General features: G+C 41.3%; 1 protein-coding gene across 3 annotated transcripts; it reads left to right on the forward strand.

The window, feature by feature from the left end:
* Positions 1 to 8: 8 nt before the first annotated feature.
* Positions 9 to 22,528, forward strand: CHAF1A (chromatin assembly factor 1 subunit A). Of its 3 annotated transcripts, none has more exons than XM_073324552.2 (15): positions 9 to 150; positions 870 to 920; positions 1,162 to 1,979; positions 5,540 to 5,596; positions 7,910 to 8,151; positions 8,741 to 8,801; positions 9,872 to 9,940; positions 10,441 to 10,667; positions 11,470 to 11,638; positions 11,862 to 11,942; positions 12,162 to 12,254; positions 14,096 to 14,354; positions 15,055 to 15,536; positions 18,750 to 18,840; positions 20,945 to 22,528. In XM_073324552.2, the coding sequence occupies exons 1-15, from the start codon at positions 144 to 146 to the stop codon at positions 21,046 to 21,048; spliced, it is 2,811 nt and encodes a 936-aa protein (XP_073180653.1). In that variant the 5' UTR covers positions 9 to 143; the 3' UTR covers positions 21,049 to 22,528. The 3 variants fall into 3 exon arrangements, with proteins under 3 accessions (XP_073180653.1, XP_073180652.1, XP_073180654.1); XM_073324551.2 differs by lacking the exon at positions 20,945 to 22,528 and adding an exon at positions 19,671 to 20,935; XM_073324553.2 differs by lacking the exon at positions 20,945 to 22,528 and having other exon boundaries at positions 18,731 to 18,802.
* The last annotated feature ends 1,118 nt before the right edge of the window (positions 22,529 to 23,646 follow it).

The following is a 23,646-nucleotide window of genomic DNA, read 5'->3' on the forward strand; positions in this document are numbered from 1 at the left end:
CACATGGGGCTCTCTGGGCCTATCAGCGGCGCGAAGCGTGGAGCCGCCGAGGCTCCCGCCAAATACGAGCGGGAGAAGCTGGCGCGCCCCGGTCCTTGCGGCCGCCGGGGGGAGGAGCCAGGGCCGCGCTCCGCGGCCGGGGAATGGCAGGTACGGGCTGAGGGGGAGCGGGGCTGTGGCGGGGGGGAAGGAGCCCGGGGCTGAGGGGACCGCCCCGGTGTGGAGGAAGCGGGGCCGCCGGGGTTTCCGTCCCCATGGCCCGGGGGCTGCCGCGGAGGGGCGGAGGGAAGGAGGCGGCGCCCCCGGGGATGGCGCCCGGCGCCCCTCGCAAGGCCGGGGGGGCGCGGCCCGAGCCCGGGGTTCTGTTCCCGGCTCTGGGGGCCCCCCCCTCGCCCTGTCTGTAACTTGGGGGCGCGGCCCGCGGAGCCGTGGGGCAGCCTAGGCGCGGGGGGGGGGGTCAACACGTCGAGCTACCAGCCCCGGCTGGTTCCCGTCTGACGGGCTACGGCCCCGACCAAGGGCAGTCGGCCCGCCCCGTCGCCGCGGCCGTGCCGCTCCAGAGGCCACCTGCCCCATCTTGCTCACCTTGCCCGCGGTCGGGGGAGAAGGGTCGCATGTCCCGTTGAACAGTCAGCGGGGTCTGGCCCTGCAAAACCCCTGCGCGCTCCACTATTCATCCTTTTGATCCCGGTCTGGTTGCCCCCCTCCACTTGTGATTAGGACAGGGAGATCTTATTCCTGGAGCCAGCGGCAAATGCTTTATCTCTAACGATGTCGCTGCTGATAGACTGACATCATAACACGAATATTTCCTGAGTCTGTCAGAAACGTGAGCTAAACATAAATGTGTGTCTGTTTTCTACTTACAGCCATGGAGTGCAGAGACAAGCCAGTTATCCCCACAAGGAAACTAGTACAAGGTAACTTTCTGGAGAGGGTTAGAGACTTGTTCCTGACCCAGCTTGCTTTCTAAAATATTAGACATCAAATGTTGCATAGACTTATTAAACCAATCCTGTTCAGTATATGTAGTAACTTCACTTATGAACCAATAAAGGATTTCTTGTACTCCTAAGAGCCCATTAACTTTTCTAATAAGTTTCATTTCTCCCCTGCTGATCTGTATGATTTTACTAAAGTAATGAAATCTTGCTATTTCAGCACGGTTGCCTTTCAAGCGTTTGAATCTTGTACCAAAGGAGAAATATGACACAGGCATGGAAGTCAAGAAAGCAAAGAGCTCACAAGATGTTCTTGGTCAAAATAAAGATACCAATCTAGATACATCACATGCATCCTTGGACAATATGGAGAATGACTGCCAGTTGGATTCTGAAATGCAGTTCCCTCCCAAACTTGTTAACGGAAAGGGTCCGTTAGATAACTTTTTACAGAAAAACATGAAAAATAACTTAAGAGAAACGGTACTCATATTTGACTTGACAGAGGACTCTAACCACACACTAAGTGATGGCCTAGACCACAGTAAATTAAATTCAGAAGCATCTTCATCTGTAGAGACAACTAATGGTATGACGGAAGATACAAGCCAGTTGAGTCCATTAAAGCCCATTCAGAATGCCCAAATGGATGTTTCAATGGATACCAATCCACCTTTTGAAGCTACTGCAAATAAGGATGAAGACTCAATAGATGTAACCAAATCCTGTTCTAAATTATCAAATACACAGTGTAATAATCTGGAGAATGAGAGTGAACTCAAGGGTGTTATATTTGAGGGGAAGATGCCTGTAGTAGTTCTGGAGGATATTATGACTGCGAGGTCTCCCCAGGTTGTGTCTTTGGAAGAAAGTATAACCTCGGAAAGTGAGACAATGGAATCTTCTCCTGAAGGAGACTCTATACTTACTAATTCCTCATTAAGCTCCCCCTCTTCTACCAGCTCACCTGAGGCACAGCCTGTCCCACAGAACAGGAGTGATACTAGTCCTTTAGCTGCTTCAATACCTGTTCGGAAGGTTGGTTTCTTTGTTTTTAAATGTTTTTCATTTGCATGCAGCTAGCATGGTCTCCCACCACAATCTGTCCTAGGATTTTTAAATCACTTTGTTCTGCCATTTCAAGTTGTTAAAGGTCATGGAAAGAGTTCTGAAAAGTATTGTAAGTTGATATACTTTTGCAAAAAGTTCATCACTCTTATGGTGAGCAAGATTCTCAAATGTTGAGTAAAGAGGTAAAGAGCTGGATTCTTAGCAATTTCTAAAATGACTAGTTAAAATAATGTGTGTAATCAGTGCATCTTAAGATGTATATTTTAATGTTATCACAAGTATATTTTCATAACTTAGTCATGAAGCCCTGTGACTTTACACCTGGGTATAATATGTGGGTAAACAGCAGTATCCAAAAATAATTCTTTTTGTAGACATTTTAAAATCTTACCTTTTATGAAGCTGTCGGAATTGCAAGTCCTCCTATATATACAAGATTGAGTTTTTAGGTTGTGGAAAAAGCTGTTAAAGTGTGCAAAATGCCTTTTTTACAAAAAAGGCAGTAATATTTATGTAAAATTGCTTGAAGGATAGAAAATACTCAAACTGCAAGCCTTATTTCAGAACAACATAACTACAAATCCCTGTGCTCTGTGGGAGTGGGAAGAGGGCAACTCAAACTACTTTTCTGCATCTCTTAAAACTGGCGTGCAAATCTTGTGCTGTCAGCCATCTTGTTAAAGTATACACCGTCTGATCATGTGCAGTTATCCATTGCTTGACTTTTGCTAAAGAATTAGTACAAAACTATTTGAGGCACATGGCTGACTGACCAACAGCATGGAGACTGACCAACAGCATGGAGAGTGGAATATAATAGTAAACACACATCTACACTAATTAAGCTTCATGGTAGCTTGGTGTGTTAATTGTATGCACTTACTGAATTAGTTTCAACTAAGGCTTCTGTTCTAGTGATTGTTAGAACCTTTACAACACCATGATTTTTGGCAGTGCACTGAGAGGGAAGCTTGGGTTTTTGAAACTGCAATCTGCACCAGTAGTGCTCAAACAATTAATCAAATGGCTTGAACAAAGTTGAGAAGTGAATAGGCTTTTCTGGAATCTATCAACTGAGATGTAAAGTGGGAGTTTCTCTTGCATGAAGCACAAAGACCTGATGCTTAATATTGTTGAACCAGAGCAGACCTTGTAACTATGCTTTGGGCACTGCAGTCTCCTTCAGTGCAAAAGTGGGGTAGACTGTCTCGTCTGTGTACTTGTTTAGTTCTAGCTACCACTTAATTTTGTAATTGTTTTTCTAATAAAGAGGTTCAGGGCTAGGGTGTGGGTACTGCTCTATGAAGAAAGATTGAGAGCAAAATGTGTAGCTTGGCCAAATGATTGAGGGAGTGCGCGGTGGGGGGAGACATGCAACTGAAAGGTGTAAACACTGAGAATGGAGAGAAATTATTTAGGGGATACAAAGGAGTAATAGAATACAATTAAAGGGCTCATAGCCTAATACCAGAAACTTGCTGATGAATTAGATTGTGGAATAGCTTGCCAAGTGAGGTAGTGGAAGCTCAATTACTGGGGATATCATAACTGAACTGGAAAAAACACTAAAGTGTACTGCAGAGTACTATTATGCACTGGCTGGGGTTTGGCCTTCATGATGTTACATGTCTTCCATTTCTAATTTCTGTTACATCAGTGGCTGCTGTTTTTAGCAAGAAGGAGTTATTGAGTTAAGTTACAAGTAGGCTTGGCAGAATTAAATTTTTTTTATATAATTTTTATGGATATCAGTTGTGTAAGAACTTCTGTTTTTTTATCCATTTACGTTTTCACAGTTGTGGGAAATCATGGGAGGATCTGACTAGACTTTAAGGTTCAAAAACTTAAAACTTTATAACCTTTAAAACACAAATTTGGCAACATTACATGTCAAAATATACAATGTAAATATCCTTAAATTTCAGGGGTAGTCAATAGGTGGACTGCCTGCCAAATCTGGACCACCAGATGCTTTTGAACAGATCCTGAAATCCTTTTTATTTACTTTTTAAAAATTTTCTCTAGAACCTGGACCTTAACTATACCTTGACCAAGAAATTTAGACCTTGACAAAAAATAACTGTTAAGTTCTCAAGCAGCATTTCTTTCTTTGGCTACCTGTAAATTTTGATTATAAATGGAAATATTTTGTGTGTATAGTGAAATTGACGCTTACCAAAAAAATGTAATACTTCCAAGCCTAGTTACAACTTATGATCTTGATCCCTGAATTGACAGTATGCTCCTATCTAGTACTATAAGCTTGTCTGTTACCATACTTGTAACAAGCATGAAGTACTGCAGTATGGCAGCAAAGGGTAAATGTGCTTGGCTTTTGGTAAAATGAGGTTGTAAACCACTGTTTTTAAACAAAAGCTCCACTTGGAAATCTTGCCACAAAACTGCCAGTGTAACGAAATAAAGGATTTTGGGAGGGGCGTAACCTACGTTCCACACACTTCAAAATAATGTAAAATGTCATATCCTTGGTATTTGAATGTAATGGTTCTTTTGCCAGAAATGAGAAAAACAGCACATACTAGAGTGTCTGTTCTTTGTGTCCTGGTATTGGCTTCTTTACAAAGTTACATTAAATAAAAAAAAAATTATATGGCTTTATTGACCCAAAGGACCTCGTGGCAAGCACTGCATCCTTTCTTATACGAGGCTGAGTGCAGGACCATTGCTTGGTTATACTGCATAAGCATACATCTTTCAGAATAGGAATTGTGTATTGAGTGATCTTCTCAGATGAGTAAAACATTGTACTACCTGATCTGTATTGAGAAGCCTAGAAAAGGAGAGAATAGAGGGATTTAGCAAAGCTAATGAAACTACATAAAATACTACAGACAAACTTAATCCATTTAATAATCATGTGAATTGAATTGTTTGGTATTCCACAGTTGCCCATACAGAAATTTATACAATTCTAAAACAAGCATAGATGTACTGTTTGGTGGAATGGAAAGAACAAGAGGGGCCTTTCTTCTCTCTGACAACTTCTTGTCCCATGGTTGTTAAGGCCACTCCTTTTATTTGGGTAATGAGGCTCCACCATCTTGGCACAAATCAGTGGCATGCTAGAGCAAAATATTGGCAGTCAGTAGGATCTAACTTTGCTATAGCTTTGGCTCCCCTTGTTATGTTTTAGTGGTTTTGTGATTGATTTCTGCTCTTGTATATGTACAAAAATAAAAACATGGTTTTCTAAATATACCATGGTGATGGTACATTAGAGAAGAATATACTAATGCTAAAGTATGTAGTGTAGCACAAGCTTCGGTTTGCAATAAATTCTTATAAATACATGCTTGGTAAATCAGTCAGATTGGCTAGGAATAAAAAGAGTTGAAACCTGCTTCCTAATCTGTAGGAATATTTAACCTATCAAACATGCTGTTGGATGTCTAAAATTACAGCAAATTTTGGTTGAGCTCTTCTGGAGAAAGTGCTCTAGCAATTGAGATACTGAGAATGATGTAGGCAGTATGAATCTAAAAACATCTGTAACTTTCTAATTTCAGGTGTATCAGAAATTCCTCAAAAGTTCTGCGGAGAAGGAGAAGCTGAGATTGCAAAGAGTAAGGCATTTTCACTGACCTAGAAAGTTTACCTGCTGTGCTTTTTGCATTGAATAGTAAGCAAAGCCTTTTGCGTTTCCTTTTGGTCCACTTTAACACCTCTCTTCCTGCCTCTCCAGTTCTTCTAACTGAGGAATGTGGAATCTTTGTGCATGCAGTTAAAAGTTCTTGGCTTGTCCGGAAATTGCCTAATGCATTGGTAGTTTTGCTTATCTCATGTGTGATATGCACTATGATATGAATTAAAAAAAAAAGGTTGTTTCCCACTGACTTCAGAAATGCTGAGAAGGATTCTTTATTTTCCTCAAACTTTTTAACTGACTATATCGATACCCTCTTGCCATGCATTTTCACCAGACAGGTTGGAAATCCTGAAGAACCTTTGCTCTTGGGCCACCTTCTTCAACTTTCTTCCTCTTTTCTCGACAGCTACAAATATGGTGTCCAGTTTCCATTTAATTAAATAAATAAATAAATAAATCTGGCAGTGGCCTGCTTGCCTATGTGACTTGCAGGATGAGCCGGCAGGTGCCGCTCCGGCAGCATTTTTGAGCTGCATCCTATATCCACTAGAAAGCCACAGGTCAGCCACTCCCTTGGAGTGTTATGGTGCTATCCTGTAATGTCACTTCCATACAACTCTTTCCTGTAATGAAGTGCTAATATAAAGCCTCTGATTAAACAGAATTTTATGCATAATCTGCAACAAGGATTTACTTTGTTGCATGATGGAACTAGACCGGCATTTTGCCAGAATTACTAAAACAAGCATCACTTAAGAGCACCTACCATGTTCTCTTGGAGAGAGGGAGCCAACCAATCAGTAACTTGGTTACAAGATTTAATTATTGCCTGAATGTTTCATATAAGCTACATTAAGATTGTAGTTTGGATGGAGTTTGGGACAGACTTAAAAATCTTTGTTGGCACAAAGTATGTTGCATATAAAAAGCAATCTGTTGTACTCTCCCATTCCATATATACATACTCCTACTTTCAGACATTTGAGTGGGCTGAGTGGAAGCCTCTTTAGTGCACTGCTCCTGCTGTTTGCTTATATATAAAGGTTTGCTGTTCTCTCGACAACTTACAAAGCCACGTCGGCCAATAAATCTTCATTGACGCTAAAAAGACTCAATGCTCTGAAGTTCTTACTAACGCATTCTTTACAGGATTGCTACCATAGACATAAGTTTGTAGCACGTTTTCAGACTTCTGTTGCAGATAGCTGTGCAGCACAAGCTTTGCTTGGTAAATATAGGCATCTGCTGGAGGCTTGAAATGTGAACTCGGTAGACAGACGCTAGAAACTGACAGTATGGGGTATTTGGATGTCTGACTACAGATTTCCTTGGCTCCCAGGTATAGCATGTGCATGTAGTGCCATCAAGACAGGGGCTATCTTGGGATCTATTGCTGCACTAAACATAACCCAACACAACCTCCGAATATTTCAGTACACGCTGCAACTGAGAAAAATAGCTCAGAATTGCCTCAGGATATTGTAGATATCTAACATCACTTGTGTTTGCCTTCCCTACTCCTCCCATAATACTACTTAAATCATCATAGCAACCCAAGGTGTCAAATTACGTGAAATGAACCTGATGCACCAGTAAAAACGTCTCCTTGCTTTTAGAGTTCTATAGGAAATAAAACCGCTGCATAATGCAAATGGTGGTGTTCATCATGTTTTTAGGAAGTAAAGTGGGTCTCCTTCAGAAACTCCATCTGGATATGAAAGTGATTTCTAATTGGGTTTTCACATTAGGAATCTCTAATGGTAGGTAGCCATAAATGAAAATAAGAGCATGAAAATGCAGTACATAATAGGGTATGTATTTCCCCAAATATCTTTTAAAAACTACCATAATCAAATTTAGAAGAGTCTTCCTTCTGTATACTTAAATTTCCATAAACAAATATGTATTCTCAGACTTAATTATTAAAACATACAGCAAAATAGAACACACACTTCCTTCAGTATGCAGAACATGATTAAAATACTGTACAACTGAAAGGCCCATTGAGGAGGAGAGAGGGAGCCAAACCCATTCATCAACAGGTGTTTGAGGACCAGCTTCACAGAATGGCTTAGCTTGGCCAGGCAACTAATGACAGTTTGTAAATCCTCTGTCTCTTCCTCCTCTCTGGTAACCTGAAACAAAACCAGGCCACAGGCTAAAGACTCAGTGCAAGAACTTACACCAGTAGTCCAACAGCACAAACAGTTGTGCTAATCTATTCTTTTGATACACAGCTGCATGATATGCATGATAGGGACATTTATTGAACTGTTTGTTTGGCAACTAGGATCAAGAACGTGCAGATAAGCTGCAGAAGTTGCAAGCAGAAAAGGAAGAAAAAGGGAGGCTGAAAGAAGAGGCAAAAGCCGCAAAAGAGCGGGCCAAGGAAGAGGCAAAGAAGAAGAAAGAGGAAGAGAAAGAATTGAAAGAAAAGGAAAGGAGAGAGAAAAAGGAAAAAGATGAAAAGGAAAAGGCTGAGAAGTTACGAGTGAAGGAGGAAAAACGCAAGGAGAGACAGGAAGCTTTAGAGTAAGTGATTTGTGTCTGTAACTTATATTGGCGTAGCTTATTTCTAGAAGCACCTTTAAACCAGTATAACTGTATCAACATTAAGGGGTTGCCTTGATTTAACTATCTGTTTCTAAATAGTTTTAGTACCAGTTTTAACTATGTGGACCTGCCCTTAGTCCTAAGAATTTTCTACTTGAATGCAGATGATAAACTGAGCTCCTATGAATGGCTGAAAAGAGGTTTCCTGCTCCACCTGAGGTTTTTCCTTTTCGTGTCATGGCTGGGGAACTTCTCTTTTTTTTAAAAAAAAGTTTGTGTTACAAACACAAATCCCTCTTCTGGGTGTTGGAGGGAGTTGAAAATGGATAACTAGTTATGTAGACATGGTTGAACATATAAACTTCCAGTGCAGAAGACACAAATAGTCTCTCTTGTTCCACATTCTTGCTGGTTTTGATCAAATGAATAGACTGTCCTTTTGTTCCATTTGTACAATGGGTCTTGGTCCATGCCTGGAGCTGCTAGGCTTTACCACAATACAAATAATAAAGACTGTCACCTTAATGACTTGTATGGTAACTCCTTAAATTAACTTTATATTTTAAAGGGCAAAACTTGAAGAGAAAAGGAAGAAAGAGGAGGAGAAACGGTTAAAAGAGGAGGAAAAGGTAAAAATTTCTTTATTTTGGAGTCTTGCTATCCCTCTGATGCTTTCTATCTAGGTTCTTGTACTGGAATTGGAGACTGCTAGTGTTCTTGATCGCCCTGACACCCACATTACCCCTTGCTAGATCATCCAGAACATAGCTTCTAATATCCCCTTCTATCCCCCTCTTTGAATCTCTCCATTTGCTCTCCCTTCAATCTAGTCTTATTGCACTACTCCACCAGTGATGCTTTGGTACCTCTCTATCCATTCCTCCCATGAGTGCTGTTGCCTGTGTTCATACTTGTCCATCTCCGCCTTCCTCTCCCCCAAAAAACATAAAAGCTTCCTCTGTTCTGATCTGTCAAGCTGCTGGCCTGTCCATAAATCCTTGCTGAACTTGCCTCTTTCGACAATGCTCACAAATCATGCTGCAGCATGGAGTTGTTGGCCTTCTCGTTTTGTTTGTGAAGGAATATCTGGACCAGTATGGAAATTCTCACCTTTCAGGACTCTGGGCTAGAAATGGGGAACAGTGGGAATATGGAAATCCTTCCAAAAGTCATTGGGGAGCAACTCAAGTACTTGCTCAGAAAGGATAATGTGATGGGCTTTCGACAGATCTTCCATCAAAAGCTGTCATAACCCATCCTCTGCACAGGATAACAGTACAAGCCCTCCACCAAAGCATCATTCTTCCCACTCAAATTCTGACAGTCACTCAAGTGATTAATTTAAAGCAGGAGAAAACAGAGCTGGAGCAACCCCTTATCCGAACACCTAGCCTCCTTAGCCTGCACACTTTTGTTGTGTTCAGTTATAGGATTCCAACGCAGGACAAGGCAATAGTAGTACATTCATTTGTTGTTGTTCGTTATTGGTGTCCAGGTTCGTACTAGGTGTTTCACAGAAACCAACAGCCTTTTTGTTAATGTTTCATTGTATTACAGGATCTGAACAAAAAGACCAAATCCCTCACTCCATACCTCATCTTGGACTTTAGTGAGCTAAAGAGTGTAACCCCTGTTAAAGACTGGGCCATATTAACATTCATTTAACAAGTTAACATGTATTTCAACTCTCTGATTCCAGCGCATTAATGCACAGAAGGCAGAAATCACCAGGTTCTTTCAGAAACCAAAGACTCCACAAGCCCCCAAGGTGGGTTATTGCGAATCATTTTCTTTATTTCTCTGCTTCATTGACTATCTTCTGAACCAACATACTCGTTCTGTTAATGACATGCATCCACACCTTTTTCAAGAATCCACACCTTTTTCAATAGCTTTTCCAAGAACGATTACAAGACTTTAATTCCCCTCAAGGGGATTTGCTGACTTCACAAATAGGAAGTACGTAATCCAGGGGTAGTCACTAGGTGGACCGTGGGCCAAATACTGATCACCAGACACTTTTGAATAGACCCCAAAATGTTTTTATTTATTAATTATCATTATTTATTTTTAATTATTTTCTCTGGAGTCTGGACCTTCACTAATTCTTGGCCAAGAAAGTTGGACCTTGACAAAAAATAGACTACCCCTGATCATAGCATCTCTTGAAGTATCAGGACTTTAGATTTAACTCAAATGGGCTGCTGCTGTTTTTCAGATGCTGATGGATTCAGACTTTAACATTTCTAAACGCACTTTTAATTTCAGACCCTTGCTGGCTCCTGTGGGAAATTTGCTCCCTTTGAAATTAAAGAGAACATGGTCCTGGCCCCACTCTGTCGTGTTGCCTTTGATCAGGACCTCTCAGATCAGTTAGATCAGTTCCTACAAGCACAGAATAACGACATATCTTTCTTGGAAGAACTAAAGTGCCGCAAGCCACATAAATCTGGACCTACCGTTGTCTATTACCGCAGTGCTGACATAGTCAACAGGTTAGTCTGGGGCTTGGGGTTGCTGTTCACTTACATACCAACTGTGAAACCAGTGTTGGAAAATGGTTTGCACCAACAGCAGTGATCACAAAAAAGTGGGGTTTTCCTTGTATGAGATTCTTCACCACAGGAAGCAATGTATTGTGATGCAGATTTCCTTGATTCCATACACAAGCTCACAAATCATTCTCCACAGGCATTCTTGCACATTAACAGTGTCCAATGCAGAAAGGGAGCTCTCTGTTTGCTTCATCTAGGGCTTTGTCTACACGGGCACTTTCATCAAAACTTTTGTCGCTCGGGGGTATGAAAAAACCACACCCGTGAACGACAAAAGTTTTAATGGCGAAAAGCGCTGGTGTGGAGAGCTAAGCTACTGCCCCTTGTTGGAGGTGGTTTTATTTTGTCACCAGGAGAGCTCTCTCCCGGCGATAAAGAATGGCTACACCACAAACCTTACAGCGGCGCGGCTGCAGTGGCAGAGCCACCCTTTTGTAAGGTTCACAGTGTAGACGTAGTCTAAATAACATGGCTTTAAAAAAAAAAAAAGACACTGTCACAGTTAAAACAGAGCTACTATTACACACGGGTTGGTGTAGTTATTTAGGGAGGGACCCTGGCCTGGATAGAAGCTTTGTCCTTGCAAGAAGATGGTGGTGATGTGTAGTTAATTCAAATACTCGAGAATTGTTTGAGACTGCTGAACTGAAGAGGCTCTCTCAGGCCTTTAAGTGATGTCTGTAGGTTCTATCTGAGCAGCAGTGGAGTATGAAACCACTGAGGGCTGTGTTTGTTTCAACAGTGATGTGGTGATAGTGGATAGCTGCAAAATGGACAATGTTCCTGAAAGGAAGAAATTTGGCAGGATGAAACTGCTACAGTTTTCTGAGAATCATCGACCTGCATACTGGGGCACATGGAATAAGAAAACTACTGTTATTCATCCCAGGAATCCCTGGTCAAAGGACAATGTAAGCATTTCACAATCAGTATGGTATTACCCATGCCTTACTGATTGCTGTCTCTCAATTCTGAAGCAGACTTTGTGTCCAAATATCCATGCGTTCTTCTCTTGCATTTCACAGACCAGTGGTCATTTATTCCCTCTCGCTGCTGTTTGAATTGTTGCGTGAACTCTTGCATTGCTCTCTGAACTCGTTGACTGAGTGGTGACATGGACATTTCTCATTACAGAAACTGCTCGACTATGAGATAGATAGTGATGAAGAATGGGAAGAAGAAGAACCAGGAGAGTCTCTCTCTCACAGTGAAGGGGTGAGGATTTCCTGTGCTAGCTAGCCTTAAAGTTATGGAGATGATTCAAAAGAAATATAGCTGTCCTAGTGGACTGAGGGCTTTGTTGTAGTTAGTCTCAAACCAGACAGATGACATTCTTTTCTGAGACTGTTCATGTCTGGATTCTTGCTGCTTTTTGAAACTCTTGCTAGGTGACTTATAAAGTGCAGTTTCTAGTAAAGTTAACTTTATCTTCAGGATGATGAGGAGGAGGGAGGAGAAGATGAAGATGATGATGATGGCTTTTTTGTACCCCATGGGTACCTATCTGAGGATGAAGGAGTGACAGAAGTAAGTGAATTGAGTGACTGTGGGTCTTAATTTCCTCGTTTCCCAAATGTACTGTGTGATAAGTTGCATACCTTTCAGGAAGGCGCTGCTGTGTTGGCTCAAACTTCTGAAGACTTGGGCACTGTTCTCATTGGTGCAAACTACATGCTTTGCTAGTTGGTAGAGGAGATGCAGCCTGCTCAGAATAGGACAGGTCTGCTTATCTGTTTAACAAATAAATGAAATGTATCCTTCAGCACACTGTACGGTCAGCGTATCAATGGGTTTGCACTTCCAGACAGGTGTATACTGCAGCATTTTGATCCAAACAGGGGAGAACAACATTTGACAGAGGCAGTTTTATTCACTTACATCCCTGTTCGTAACAGCAGGTTGTATCAGAGTTTAATATGTTGTGTGGTCATATGAAAATCCGAGGAAGCTCTTCTATGGTGAGCGAAGTAGAGGAAGATTGAGCTAGGAGAAGGAGCTACAGATAGCATATAACGATGATTTCTCCCGAACCTCTAGAATAGCACATTTGTATAGTGAGTGGGAATTAGAGGAGCATTTGAAATACAGGTAACACTGGAGCGAAAGACCACACTGATGGTAAGGGCTAGTGGCAGCGCTTCAACGTGGCCTGTGTGGTCGCGGCAGAGCGCTGGGGGAGACCTCTCCCAGTGCTCAAAAAAACCCACCTCCACAAGAGACGCGGCTCCCAGCGCTGGGAGGGCACGGTCTACACTGGCGCTTTACAGCGCTGCAACTTGTTGCACTCGGGGGTGTTTTTTCACACCTTGAGCGAGAAACTTGCAGCACTTTAAATTGCCAGCGTAGACAAGCCCTAAACTTATGTCCAGGATGAAGAGGGTGTGTTAGAAATTCCACCAGACCCAAAGGATGACAAACTTTGCTGTATGGGCAACTTAAAACAGAATGTGAGGATGTCCTCTTCTCAGAGTGAAAACCCACATCTAGGAATATTCCAGCCAAAAGAGGAAATAAGCAGCTGATAATGGCCACTTTAGTGCTTTAGCTTGCTGGTCTCAGGGAAAATGAGTGTAACATCCTGGGAAAAGGTCTACAACAGGGTGACCCTACACTTGGAAGCTTCACTTCTAAACAGCTTATAAAGCGATATTCATCAGGAATGGGCTGAAATCCCATTCTTGAGAGTAAGGATGACAAGGCTTCCCATCTAGTATTTGAAATAGCGTGCTGTGTGTGTATATAGCTCGTGTGCTGTAGCTCACGAAAGCTTATGCTCAAATAAATTGGTTAGTCTCTAAGGTGCCACAAGTACTCCTGTTCTTTCTGCGGATACAGACTAACACGGCTGTTACTCTGAAACATATATATATATATATATAATACACACACACACACTCTTTTAGAAGAGTTGCAATTTTGAAAACTTTGTTGAGAGAGTATTTAATGGATATGGGACTCAGGAAACCAGTGTTCTAGTCTCAGCTCTGCCACTGGCCTACTGCGTAACTTTGATTTACATCACCTCCCTATGCCTCCGTTCTCCATCTGTAAATGGGGCTATTTCCTGCCTATGAGATTCATGGATGACAAGCTCTATGACCGCTAGATATTTAGTAAATCACCATCAGTTCATTAGAGATTGAGAATAGGGGGTTTTCTGGCACACTTTTACTGTAAAGCTGTGATTGTACTATTTCTCAGCCCTGTATGGGTCCATTAATTTGATAGCTTTCTTCCCGAAGTATTTCCTTCAAACATTGTACCTCATACTTTTGATTTCTCTTAACTCTGAACACACTATGAAGCAGAAGTGAGAGAATTTCAATTTTTCTGGAATTAGTGAGTCAGAGGCTTTTCTTGACTTTCAGGAGCATGATCCAGAGAATCAAAAAGTTCGTCAGAAGCTGAAAGCAAAGGAGTGGGATGAACTGATAGCCAAGGGGAAGAGGTTCCATGTTCTTCAGGCTGTGAAGATTGGCGCCATCTGGGAAACAGAAGAAAGCAACAGCAGTGCAGATGCAGACCTAAAGGTGCTTCAGCAGTTTGCAGTTTGTATTCTGGATTCATCTGTTGCCGAGGAAGAGCAGATGCAGAAAACTAGCAAAAAAAGGACAAAAGACCAGCAAAGTAAGACTGGGAAGGGCCAAACCTTTGTGCTTTCTCCTGTGTAGCACTAAATCGGATGCCGCCTGTGAGGAAACTCCTCATGTATCCAATCTAAGTTTGTTTAATGTTCAAAATAATGAATAGTGTTAAATGACTAGTGTGAAGTCAGAAATATTTGCAGGTGAATTTCGTGGAAACTTTTCCATGCTGGGTAGTTCTATGTTCCATCTGAAATCTGTTGCTTGCTATAAACGCTGGAGCCTTTTGCTGTGGAAAAAGATTAGAAATAAGACAATTTTGTGTTCAATTATAGCCCTATATACTATTCATTGTCTCTATTAATGATAAATGCTAAAGAGGCAGAACTAGTTAACAGGATGCTAATACTATGAAAACAGAGGGAGGGCTAGAGCAGGAGATGGGTTTGGACCCTTGGGTTCTGTTCCCAATTGATACTGATTTATTTGAGTTTAACAGTATTTTCCCTCTCTGTAAAATGGTGGGTATAGAACCATACTGGGCTGTTGCACTGTTTGCATTGCTTAACAGAATTTTGGAAAGTGCTCTCCTCATGTACTTTGAGTGACCACAACTCCTGTGTGGGTTTTTTTTTGGTAACAACTGCTTAGTTTATATCAGTGAGTCAATGACTTATCCTGAGCTGTAGGCATATAACAGCTTGCCTTCAAAAACATACATGCAATTGTGTTTTTCTCTCCAGTCTTGGGACAACTGCTTCCGCTGCTCCATGGGAATGTCAATGGAAGTAAAGTGATCATCCATGAATTCCAGGAGTGTTGCCGCCAAGGATTGTTCAGTGAAACGCCCCTAGCCCCAGATATTAGTGATGGTAGTCCTACAAGTCCCAACACTTCCCGCCCGCAGACTCCAGTCAACGAGGACTCTGCTATCCCTTCCAAAGCCAGACTAAAGCGAATTATTTCAGAGAACTCTGTGTATGAGAAGAGACCTGACTATAGGATGTGTTGGTATGTCCACTCAGAGGTGCTGAAAAGCTTTGACCAAGAGCACCTTCCTGTTCCTTGTCAGTGGAACTACATCACACCAGTCCTTTCTGCAGCCAAGGAGGACAATAGCAGTGGACCAGGAGTGATACAAACCACTCCAGTTTCAGTAAAGAGGAAGTCAACAGGAAGCATGTCTATCACCAAGTTCATGAAAAAACCTAGGGATCCAGAACAGGTGAGTTTCTTTAAGAACATTTTAACTTGATGTACTCGGAAGGGGCTGAGAATCTTTAACATAGAATAGTGGTGATCTAACTAGGCAAGCATGGATCTCCCTATAGATGGCAAAATGTTGGTTTTGCAGAGGGAACAGTGTCCTGAATTTCACTGTATTGAATCCCTTGTGATATGGGGTAGCGAGAGAGGGAAAGCTGATACATTAATTTGATAGGTAAGATGCTTCTTTAGAGTTCTAGTTTTCAAGTTGAATAGGAAGTCTGATTTAAAATATTGGCAACTTTTCTTTCTGTCCCTCCACTTTCCCCTATGTGGGTAATGATCACCTCCAAATCACAAATGCTTTCTGAACACCTAGCTAACCCTGTTCATACTGCAGTGCTCATCCTGTATGCATGTGAAACAATGCATTCTATCGCTGTCAGATATCTTCCTTGCAGCCTAGCCTTGACTCACTACTCTCACCTCTTGCTCTCGGTTGCTTGTATGTATTGAACATAAGCTGTAAGTACCTGTGGACTAAATCCTTAACTGTTGCTTGTAAGGCCTCATAGCACAGTAGATTGGCAAAATATACCCACCAGGGTAACTGTCAAGACAACCTAGTACTCTTAGGCAGTCCTAGAGTACAACATGACACGAGGCAAAACTGAGTGTTTATAATGTGCTCTAGTTTTAGGCTACATGTTTCCTTCTGTTCTCTTCCCTGCTTCTGTGTAATTGCAGATTTTAATAAGAATTTCAGATGTTACATTGCTCTTAAATTTCACTTTCAAGATCCATGATCCTAAATGTGCCTATCATAACACGAGGAGTACCTCATCTAGTGTAGTAAATGCCGCAATAGCAACTATGTGGGTGAAACTAGACCATCACTATGCTCTCAAATAAACTCTCATAGGCAAATGATAAGACAAATATCATATAACCTGTGGGTGAACACTTTTCACAAAGTGATCACTATATCTGACCTCTCAGTCTTCAAAGGAAACCCGCACACTTTCAACAGACAAGCCTCGAAGCTTAAATTAATAAATGTACTAGATACTAAAAATCATGGACTGAAAAGACACTGAATTTATGGCTGCTTATTATAATCTATAACCCACTAAGAACCCCCTTTCCTTTCCTCCCTATGACTGGAGGGATATTAGTGGGCCACTTTGCTTTGAATGGTCCCTTGAAATGTGTTAACTACTTAGGCTAAACAATCTGTTCCATCTTGTATTTAGCTGTGACACTTTGAGTAAGTTTCCCAGACCTGAAGAAGAGCTCTGTGTAAGCTTGAAAGCTTGTCTCTCTCCAACAGAAGTTGGTCTAATAAAAGATATTACCCATCTTTGTCCCTCTCATATCCTGTGACCAACAGAACTACACCAACACTGCATACTCTTATTAAAATTATTTCAAGAGAGGTCTATTTGTAAGTCCAGTTAAAAGGTAGGAAAGATTGTGTTCATTAAAGCCACAACCAGGGCTTTAACTTGTTCGTATTTTAATTATTTTCCCAGCTGCCAGAGTGTCTGCTCTGAGTCTGGGGCAATAAAGAGGGAGCTAAAGGTTGTTTTCCAATTCAATGCAGTGAGGGGCTTGCCTACTAATGCAGTGTGGAACAGAAGTAGAACTTTGCTCGGCAGACTCCATGCATTTCTTGTCCCAGCTGTGACTGAAGCTCTTTCCTCTACTACTTCATCTTACTCCTAGCATGTTGGGCCTTTTTCTCTTCCTCCTGCATGTGAAGCTGCCCTGAGTAACATCATTTTGGAGGCTTGCACTGAAGCTGTTCCTGCCCCGAGAGTTCCTGGCTATTGATTGGCCTACACACTGAGTAAGGCAGAGCCTAAAACCTCTGCTTGATGTTCACTCAAGCAGTTAACTATGGGCCATGATTCTCCTGCAAGAGGAAGGGAAGAAGAGGGAGACTGAGTGTACTGGTAAACAGCATTATTATACAGACACTCAAGCTCTGCTCTGGATGCTGCTAAATGCAACTTCTTAAAGTAGAACTCAATGCTGGGGACACAGTGCAGTTTGGAACAATGTGCAGAAAGCTTTCAGAAAGATTATTTGCATTAGTGCCTTCCAGTCAACTTGTCACTGCTGCTATCTGTTGTCTTGTTCCTCCCCTCAGATAGGGTGGATGCTTGTTGGAAAAATCAAAATTGGATTGTTTGGGTCCATGCAGCCAGGTCTCAGTGAAAATACCTTTCAATAAGCTGTTTTCTTTTCCCTCTTGTTACCTAGTCATCCTTCTGCTATCCTGATACTTCATCATGCTTTCTGGTTCTGTCTTCTAAATTCTGGTGCTCTTAAGTTGAAGAGCAAAAGCAAGTCACTACTATAACTGTTGAGAACTAGTGCACATGTGAACAAACTGAATCTTGATTAATGCATAGCTTTAAATTAAAACATGAAGGACATTATCAGACACCTTAAAACAGTTAGTTTTAAGATAAGGCATATTTTAATCTGAGTGGTGTGGGAGAACCTAGCTGGGAATCTAGGTTTTTCTCTCTCTAATTTTAGGAAAAATAATAGAAGCAATTCACTGTGGAGTAAGCACAATGTCCCCCAATTCCTTTAATTCCACTCTTGTACTCCCTTTGGCTCAAAAGCAGCAGTCACCACTGTTCCCATTACTGTTCCATAAAAAAGGAAAAATTAGTTCCTTTTTAAACACGGGGGGGGCGGGGAAATCCTGAAGGGGAAATTTTGGTAAGAAAAATGATGATTTTCCAGATGTGATTCCCTATTGAAAGCAAAAGAAACTTTTTTAAAACGTTTTAATTTTAAAAAAGTGAAACGTCCCTTTCAGAACAAACCTTGAGATCATGTTTCAGCTCAGGGAGAACAGTTTGTACCTTACACAAAAGGCAATTAATAATAGCCCCTATGTTTTAGCAAGCAGTTTTTTGATACAGCAACTTGTGTAGCAGGAAATCTGACATAGTAAGATAGATGCTGACTTTTGACAAGGGGCCCAGGTTGTGTGTGAAGTCAGATTAGTTCATCCCTGCGGAACGCTATGCCTAACTTTGTTCAGGAGATCCTGAAAGCACATACTATAAGAAATGCTCACTATAGAAAGGCTTGAATTCCTTTCTGTGCTGCCTAATCCACTGGAGAATGTGATCTGATCATTTTGCATGTTAAACAGTCAGTAGCAACTAAGTCTGCCGGTATCTGGTGCAGCTTTTTGGTTTATTTAAAGGCTGACGCTGTGGAAATGGATGGGTTCCAGGCAGACACTGAAGAAGAGGAGGAAGATGACTGTATGATTGTGGACATACAACCAGGGAAAGGTGAGAAATGATCTCTGACAAGTGGTTCTTGACAGATCTGCTCCCAGGGGCCACACAGTGAAACAGTGCTTAAATGGCTAGTAAATTCAGCAGAATGTGAACAGGACATACCTCTAACACCATTGCAGTTCTTCACACCATTATTTCCACCTGGGCTAGTTCATTCAGTATAACACCTATTATTGACACCTCATCTGTTCGTGCTGCGGTCACCCTCCTCAGTCCACATTTGCTGTTTGCTCCCAGATGCCAAGTTGTCCTAACCTTGGCTGAGTGTTTTGCTGCCTGCTCTTCTGACACTTCCCCACACCACTTAATAGGTCCCAGACCAGCAGACCTTACTAGTGCTCCCTCCTCTAACCACTTCTGCCATTTCAGAGACAAGGTGCGTGAGGTAATATCCTGTATTGGACCAACTTCTGTTGATGAAAGAGAAGCTACCCCCAGAGCTGTTGTCTGAAGAGTTCTGTGTAGCTTGAAAATTTTTTTTCCTCAACAGAAGTTGGTCCAATAAAAGATATTTCCTCACCCATCTTGTGTCTCTAAGATCCTGCGATCAACATTGCTACAACAATACTGCAAATCTCCCATTCCAGTCAGTACTAAGCTGGACCTCCTCTTTCCTACCCTACTCAGCGCCTTGGTCAGTCATCCGGATTATAATCCGACTCCTCGTGCCTGGAGGAAAAGGTGACCTTGGCACACCAAAAAGAGTCAGGGTTGGGTGAGGATATGACAAGAAGAGTTTGGAAACACACTTTGCATATATGCAAATTGCTTGAGAGTTGTTTTTGGCTGCCAGGCTAATTATCACTGATTTATACTGGTAGATAAAACACTGTTCTCCCCTCCTTTGGGTGAAGTAATCTTCAGCAGAACAGATGAAACCCTGACAACACACCACGTGCAGAAGGTGCTATGCTTGCTGAGAACTGTGAATGCCTAGCTTCCTGCATGTTCAGAAGTGCCAACTGTTAACACAAGAATCTCTCTAAGGTTGTGTATGCTTTTGCTGCAGGACCCTTACCTACCTGGTTTTGTGAAGCATTACACGTACACATATACACCCTCTCTGTGGCATTTCTCCTAATGGAAATGGGTCTAGGTAATAAGCAGGGCTTCTGTTTAGCAGATGAGGAATCCAATCCTTGCTGCAGAATTCTGCTCCAGGATCTAAGTAATCATTTACAAGCATCTTTTTTTAGATCTTGTTGTGAAAAGGACCTTAAGAGTATGAGTCAATGCAATATTTTCAGTCTGAAACAATAGCTGAGGGGGTGGAACTGCTTCTTTCCTCTCGATGAGCTTTTACCTGAACCCTGAAGTTAATTTCATTAAGTATTTCTCTGCTGGTCACTTTAGTACAAAACAATACTACAGTTGTCAGAGCCTTCAGTTCCCCTAACGACTTCTGCAGTGGAGCTCATCTTTGTAAGACGGTCTCTGCAGAGCCGCACTGTAGAAGTTACCTGGCACAGATGTGGGGTGAACAATGTTCCTTGATCCTACATTCCATAGACAGGGAGGGTATAAAATGTCCCACCCCTTTGAGCCATCTCTGTTCTCTGCACCAGCTGGAAATGTCATGGTACCATCCTCCCCTTTTTTCTGTTGCTTAATAGACAATATTTTTAAACATTGGATATCTTTAAGATAAAATTGTATGCATTATTTGAAATGCACAGCAAGATTCTTTTGAAGTCCCAAAAAAGCAGAGCAACTTAAAGGCTCTAACCTCTTGTGCTGAGAAATAGGGCTCTATTTTCCTCTAAGGACTTATCCAAACACAAACTTGAACTGGTTTGATGAAGGGATTTTTTAAAAAAAAAGTAATTAAATCAGTGCACAAGGCTGTGGATGACCATTTTAGGTGTAAACAATTTATTTTGGCTTAGTTTGTCCTTTAACTGTGTAAGCTAAAATCAGCCACTGAAAAAAGTGTCTACACAGGGGCTTGTACCAGTAATGCATATTTTGAGTAGACAACCCCGAAGACTCAGCCAGAGCCTCTAACACGAACTACACTTTTTAATGAGGATATATTGCAGCTGCTGAGTTGCACTGTATTAGTTGTGACAGTGTAAAACATTTTTCTACTTCACAGATTCTACATCTGCAATTAGTGAAACTACTTCAGAATCAGATGGTGCAATGGAGATTGTCCCCATTCAGAAGGCTATTGCAGTTGGCCCATCTAACAGAGTTTGATACTTAATACCTACTAACCCCTCTGTATGTATGTAGAATTTTTAGGATTTTTTTAAAACTTGTGTATCTTTGTACAAGATACTTGAAAGTATTCCATATTTCTTGTAAAGAGAAGACAGCACTTTGGTCTAAAGCAGAACAGATGAAATCTTGAAAATTTTAGTTTTAATATTTTTAGCTAAAAATATTGCATATTAATCTGTCTTTAATAAAGCATTATTGAAATTGATATTTTGTATGAAAGTATCTAACTTGTGCTCTCTAAGCAAAGTTAGCTGTGTGATCTTGAATGTAAGCTGACTGCAATGCCCATGGGCAAGTCTTCTGATCATAATTCTGTATAGCATGGCTTTTGGGGCATAAATGGTGACATGGTAGCAAATTCAAATATAATTGTACATTTTGTCCTTTTTCTGGTCCCCCTTCCTCTAGGAACACTTCCAGGGATGAGTGTTCTGTGCGGGGAGGGAGAGAACATATGTGAGGTGGTATAGGCCAGTGTTTCTCAACGACTGGTCTGTGGGCTGGCACTCGTCCCTGAGCTCTCCCTGACACAGTTGAAGGCAGCAAGCTGGCCCCTGGTATCAAAAAGATTGAGAAACACTGGTATAGGCCAAAACCAACTGAATCTGGGTGAAGAGATTCAAGTGTCTGACATACAGATTTTTTTTTGTTCTTAAAACCCTGATTATCTGTATAAATAGGCTTGGCAGAATTTGATTATTTTGATGGATGTTTATTTTTAAGCTTTATTAGTTTGTCTTCAGTTGTGCAAAATTGTGGGTTTTAAGCATTTTTCAATATTTATCAATGTAAGTGTTCACCATTGTGGGAAATATTTAATGACAGTGAGATTCAAAACAAAGCTTTAATGGTTAAAACACATTGTCAACATGTCAAAATATACAAAGTAAATACCCTTAAATCAAACTCTAAAGTTCTCAAACAGCATTTTTCTTTTATCTATAAATTATCAATAGAAATTCCTTTGGTTTGTGTGTATGTGACAGATTGTTTACTGATGATCGAATCCTTCCAAGCCTAGACATAATCAGTGATGTATGGATTTTTTGCATATACAACTTTAGTGGAAGCTGAGAGCAGATCTAATGGTTGAGCTAAGGGACTCTGCTAGCACATAGCTAATCTAAATTTATCTAAACTTTCAGGCTCTAGGCATCTCATGATCTGATTGCAATTTGAAAGACAGTGCTGTAATATGTTGACTGTCAGTATAAATTTACCCATGAACCTACAATCTCCAAAGCATCTGAGGGATAATCTGACTCTGCACACAGTTTTTTTGCTCTTTCTGCCAGACTATGTACTTGTCATTGACTAGACAGGTTTCATAGATTGGGGTTTTTTTTAAATGGCTAAAAGGAACCATTAGATCTTCCTAGTCTAAGCTCCTCCAAAAAAGACACTAGAATTTCTTCCAGTAACTCCTGCATTGATTCCCTGTAACTTGAAGTTGAACTACAGCAGATCTGTGTTTTAAAAAAAAAACCAAAACACACTTGAGTAATGAAGAATGTTAAATGTGTATTATGTTCAGTTTGAATTTGTCTGCTAGATTAGCCCTTCTAGCATGTGTTCTTTGCCCTATCTATGTATTTATAGACTGATCAAATTGCCTCTCTCATAAGGAACCAACTCTTACTGGAAAGCATGGTCCAGCATTCAGATAATCTTGTAGCTCTTTTCTGACTGGACTTCCATGTACACTGCCTGCTTCCTAGAGAAGGGGAGTGGAGAGAGCCTGTTGCCATCAGCTAGATCTGTGTTGGCTTCTAGTTACAGTTCAAAAACTTAACTTCCTGGAGACCTCCCCCCTGTAGCCTTCCTCCAGGCCATCCCTTTGCAGGGTATGATCTTGAACTCAAGGGGCTAGCCTCATCTCTATCCACTTTAACTGATCCACTAGATAGAAGTGAGTCTAAAGTGAGAAGGGAAAGATCTTAAATTGTTTTTCCTTTTCTTACCATTTTACTCTAAACTCTGCAGTTGGGATAGGACTATCAAGCTCTAATGGAGGGAAAATGAACCCTTTAAGAAACATACTACAACTTGGACAGTGTGTGTTATATCTATACTAAGGAAAAAGTAGCCATGGCCACTGACATCACCACTATGTCTCAGAGACCTTAAACGTGACATTGTCAAGACTAGCTGAATGACTTTCAAGTCTGTACCATCTGTATGTTTAGGCTTCTCCATTTTTTAATAGCCTTAGTGAAATTAATTTAGTACTCATATCTCACTCAGCTTCTGCTGGAAGCACCACTTAACCTGCAGGTTAAGTCATTTCCCTCCTGCATTTAGGTTTAGAACTTACTCCTATGCTAGGAGTATGCAAATTCCCTTGGTTTATATGTATAATTTAGAAAAGTAGCAGACTTGTATTTTGTCCCCTCTTTAATTTGTGAGGAGAGGTATCCAACAGGCTGCACCCTTCTGCACTATGTTATTTTCCCACTTACAGCAGGATGCTCAAGCTTTCTCCTAAAATAAGGGCTTTAAGTTAGAGGTGCATTATTTGCTCTCTAGTTGGTACTGGGGTAGACCCCTCCATTCAGCTGTAGGGTGGCAGTTTTG

Source organism: Lepidochelys kempii, chromosome 25 (assembly GCF_965140285.1).
Source record: "Lepidochelys kempii isolate rLepKem1 chromosome 25, rLepKem1.hap1, whole genome shotgun sequence".
Classification (NCBI taxonomy): domain Eukaryota; kingdom Metazoa; phylum Chordata; order Testudines; family Cheloniidae; genus Lepidochelys; species Lepidochelys kempii.

Bases quoted from the DNA above. Each gene is read 5' to 3' on its own strand.
- CHAF1A (XM_073324551.2), top strand. The intron at 8,152-8,740 runs GTAAGTGATTTG...TATATTTTAAAG, and splicing joins GAGAGACAGGAAGCTTTAGA to GGCAAAACTTGAAGAGAAAA. The intron at 18,841-19,670 runs GTGAGAAATGAT...TTATACTGGTAG, and splicing joins GGACATACAACCAGGGAAAG to ATAAAACACTGTTCTCCCCT.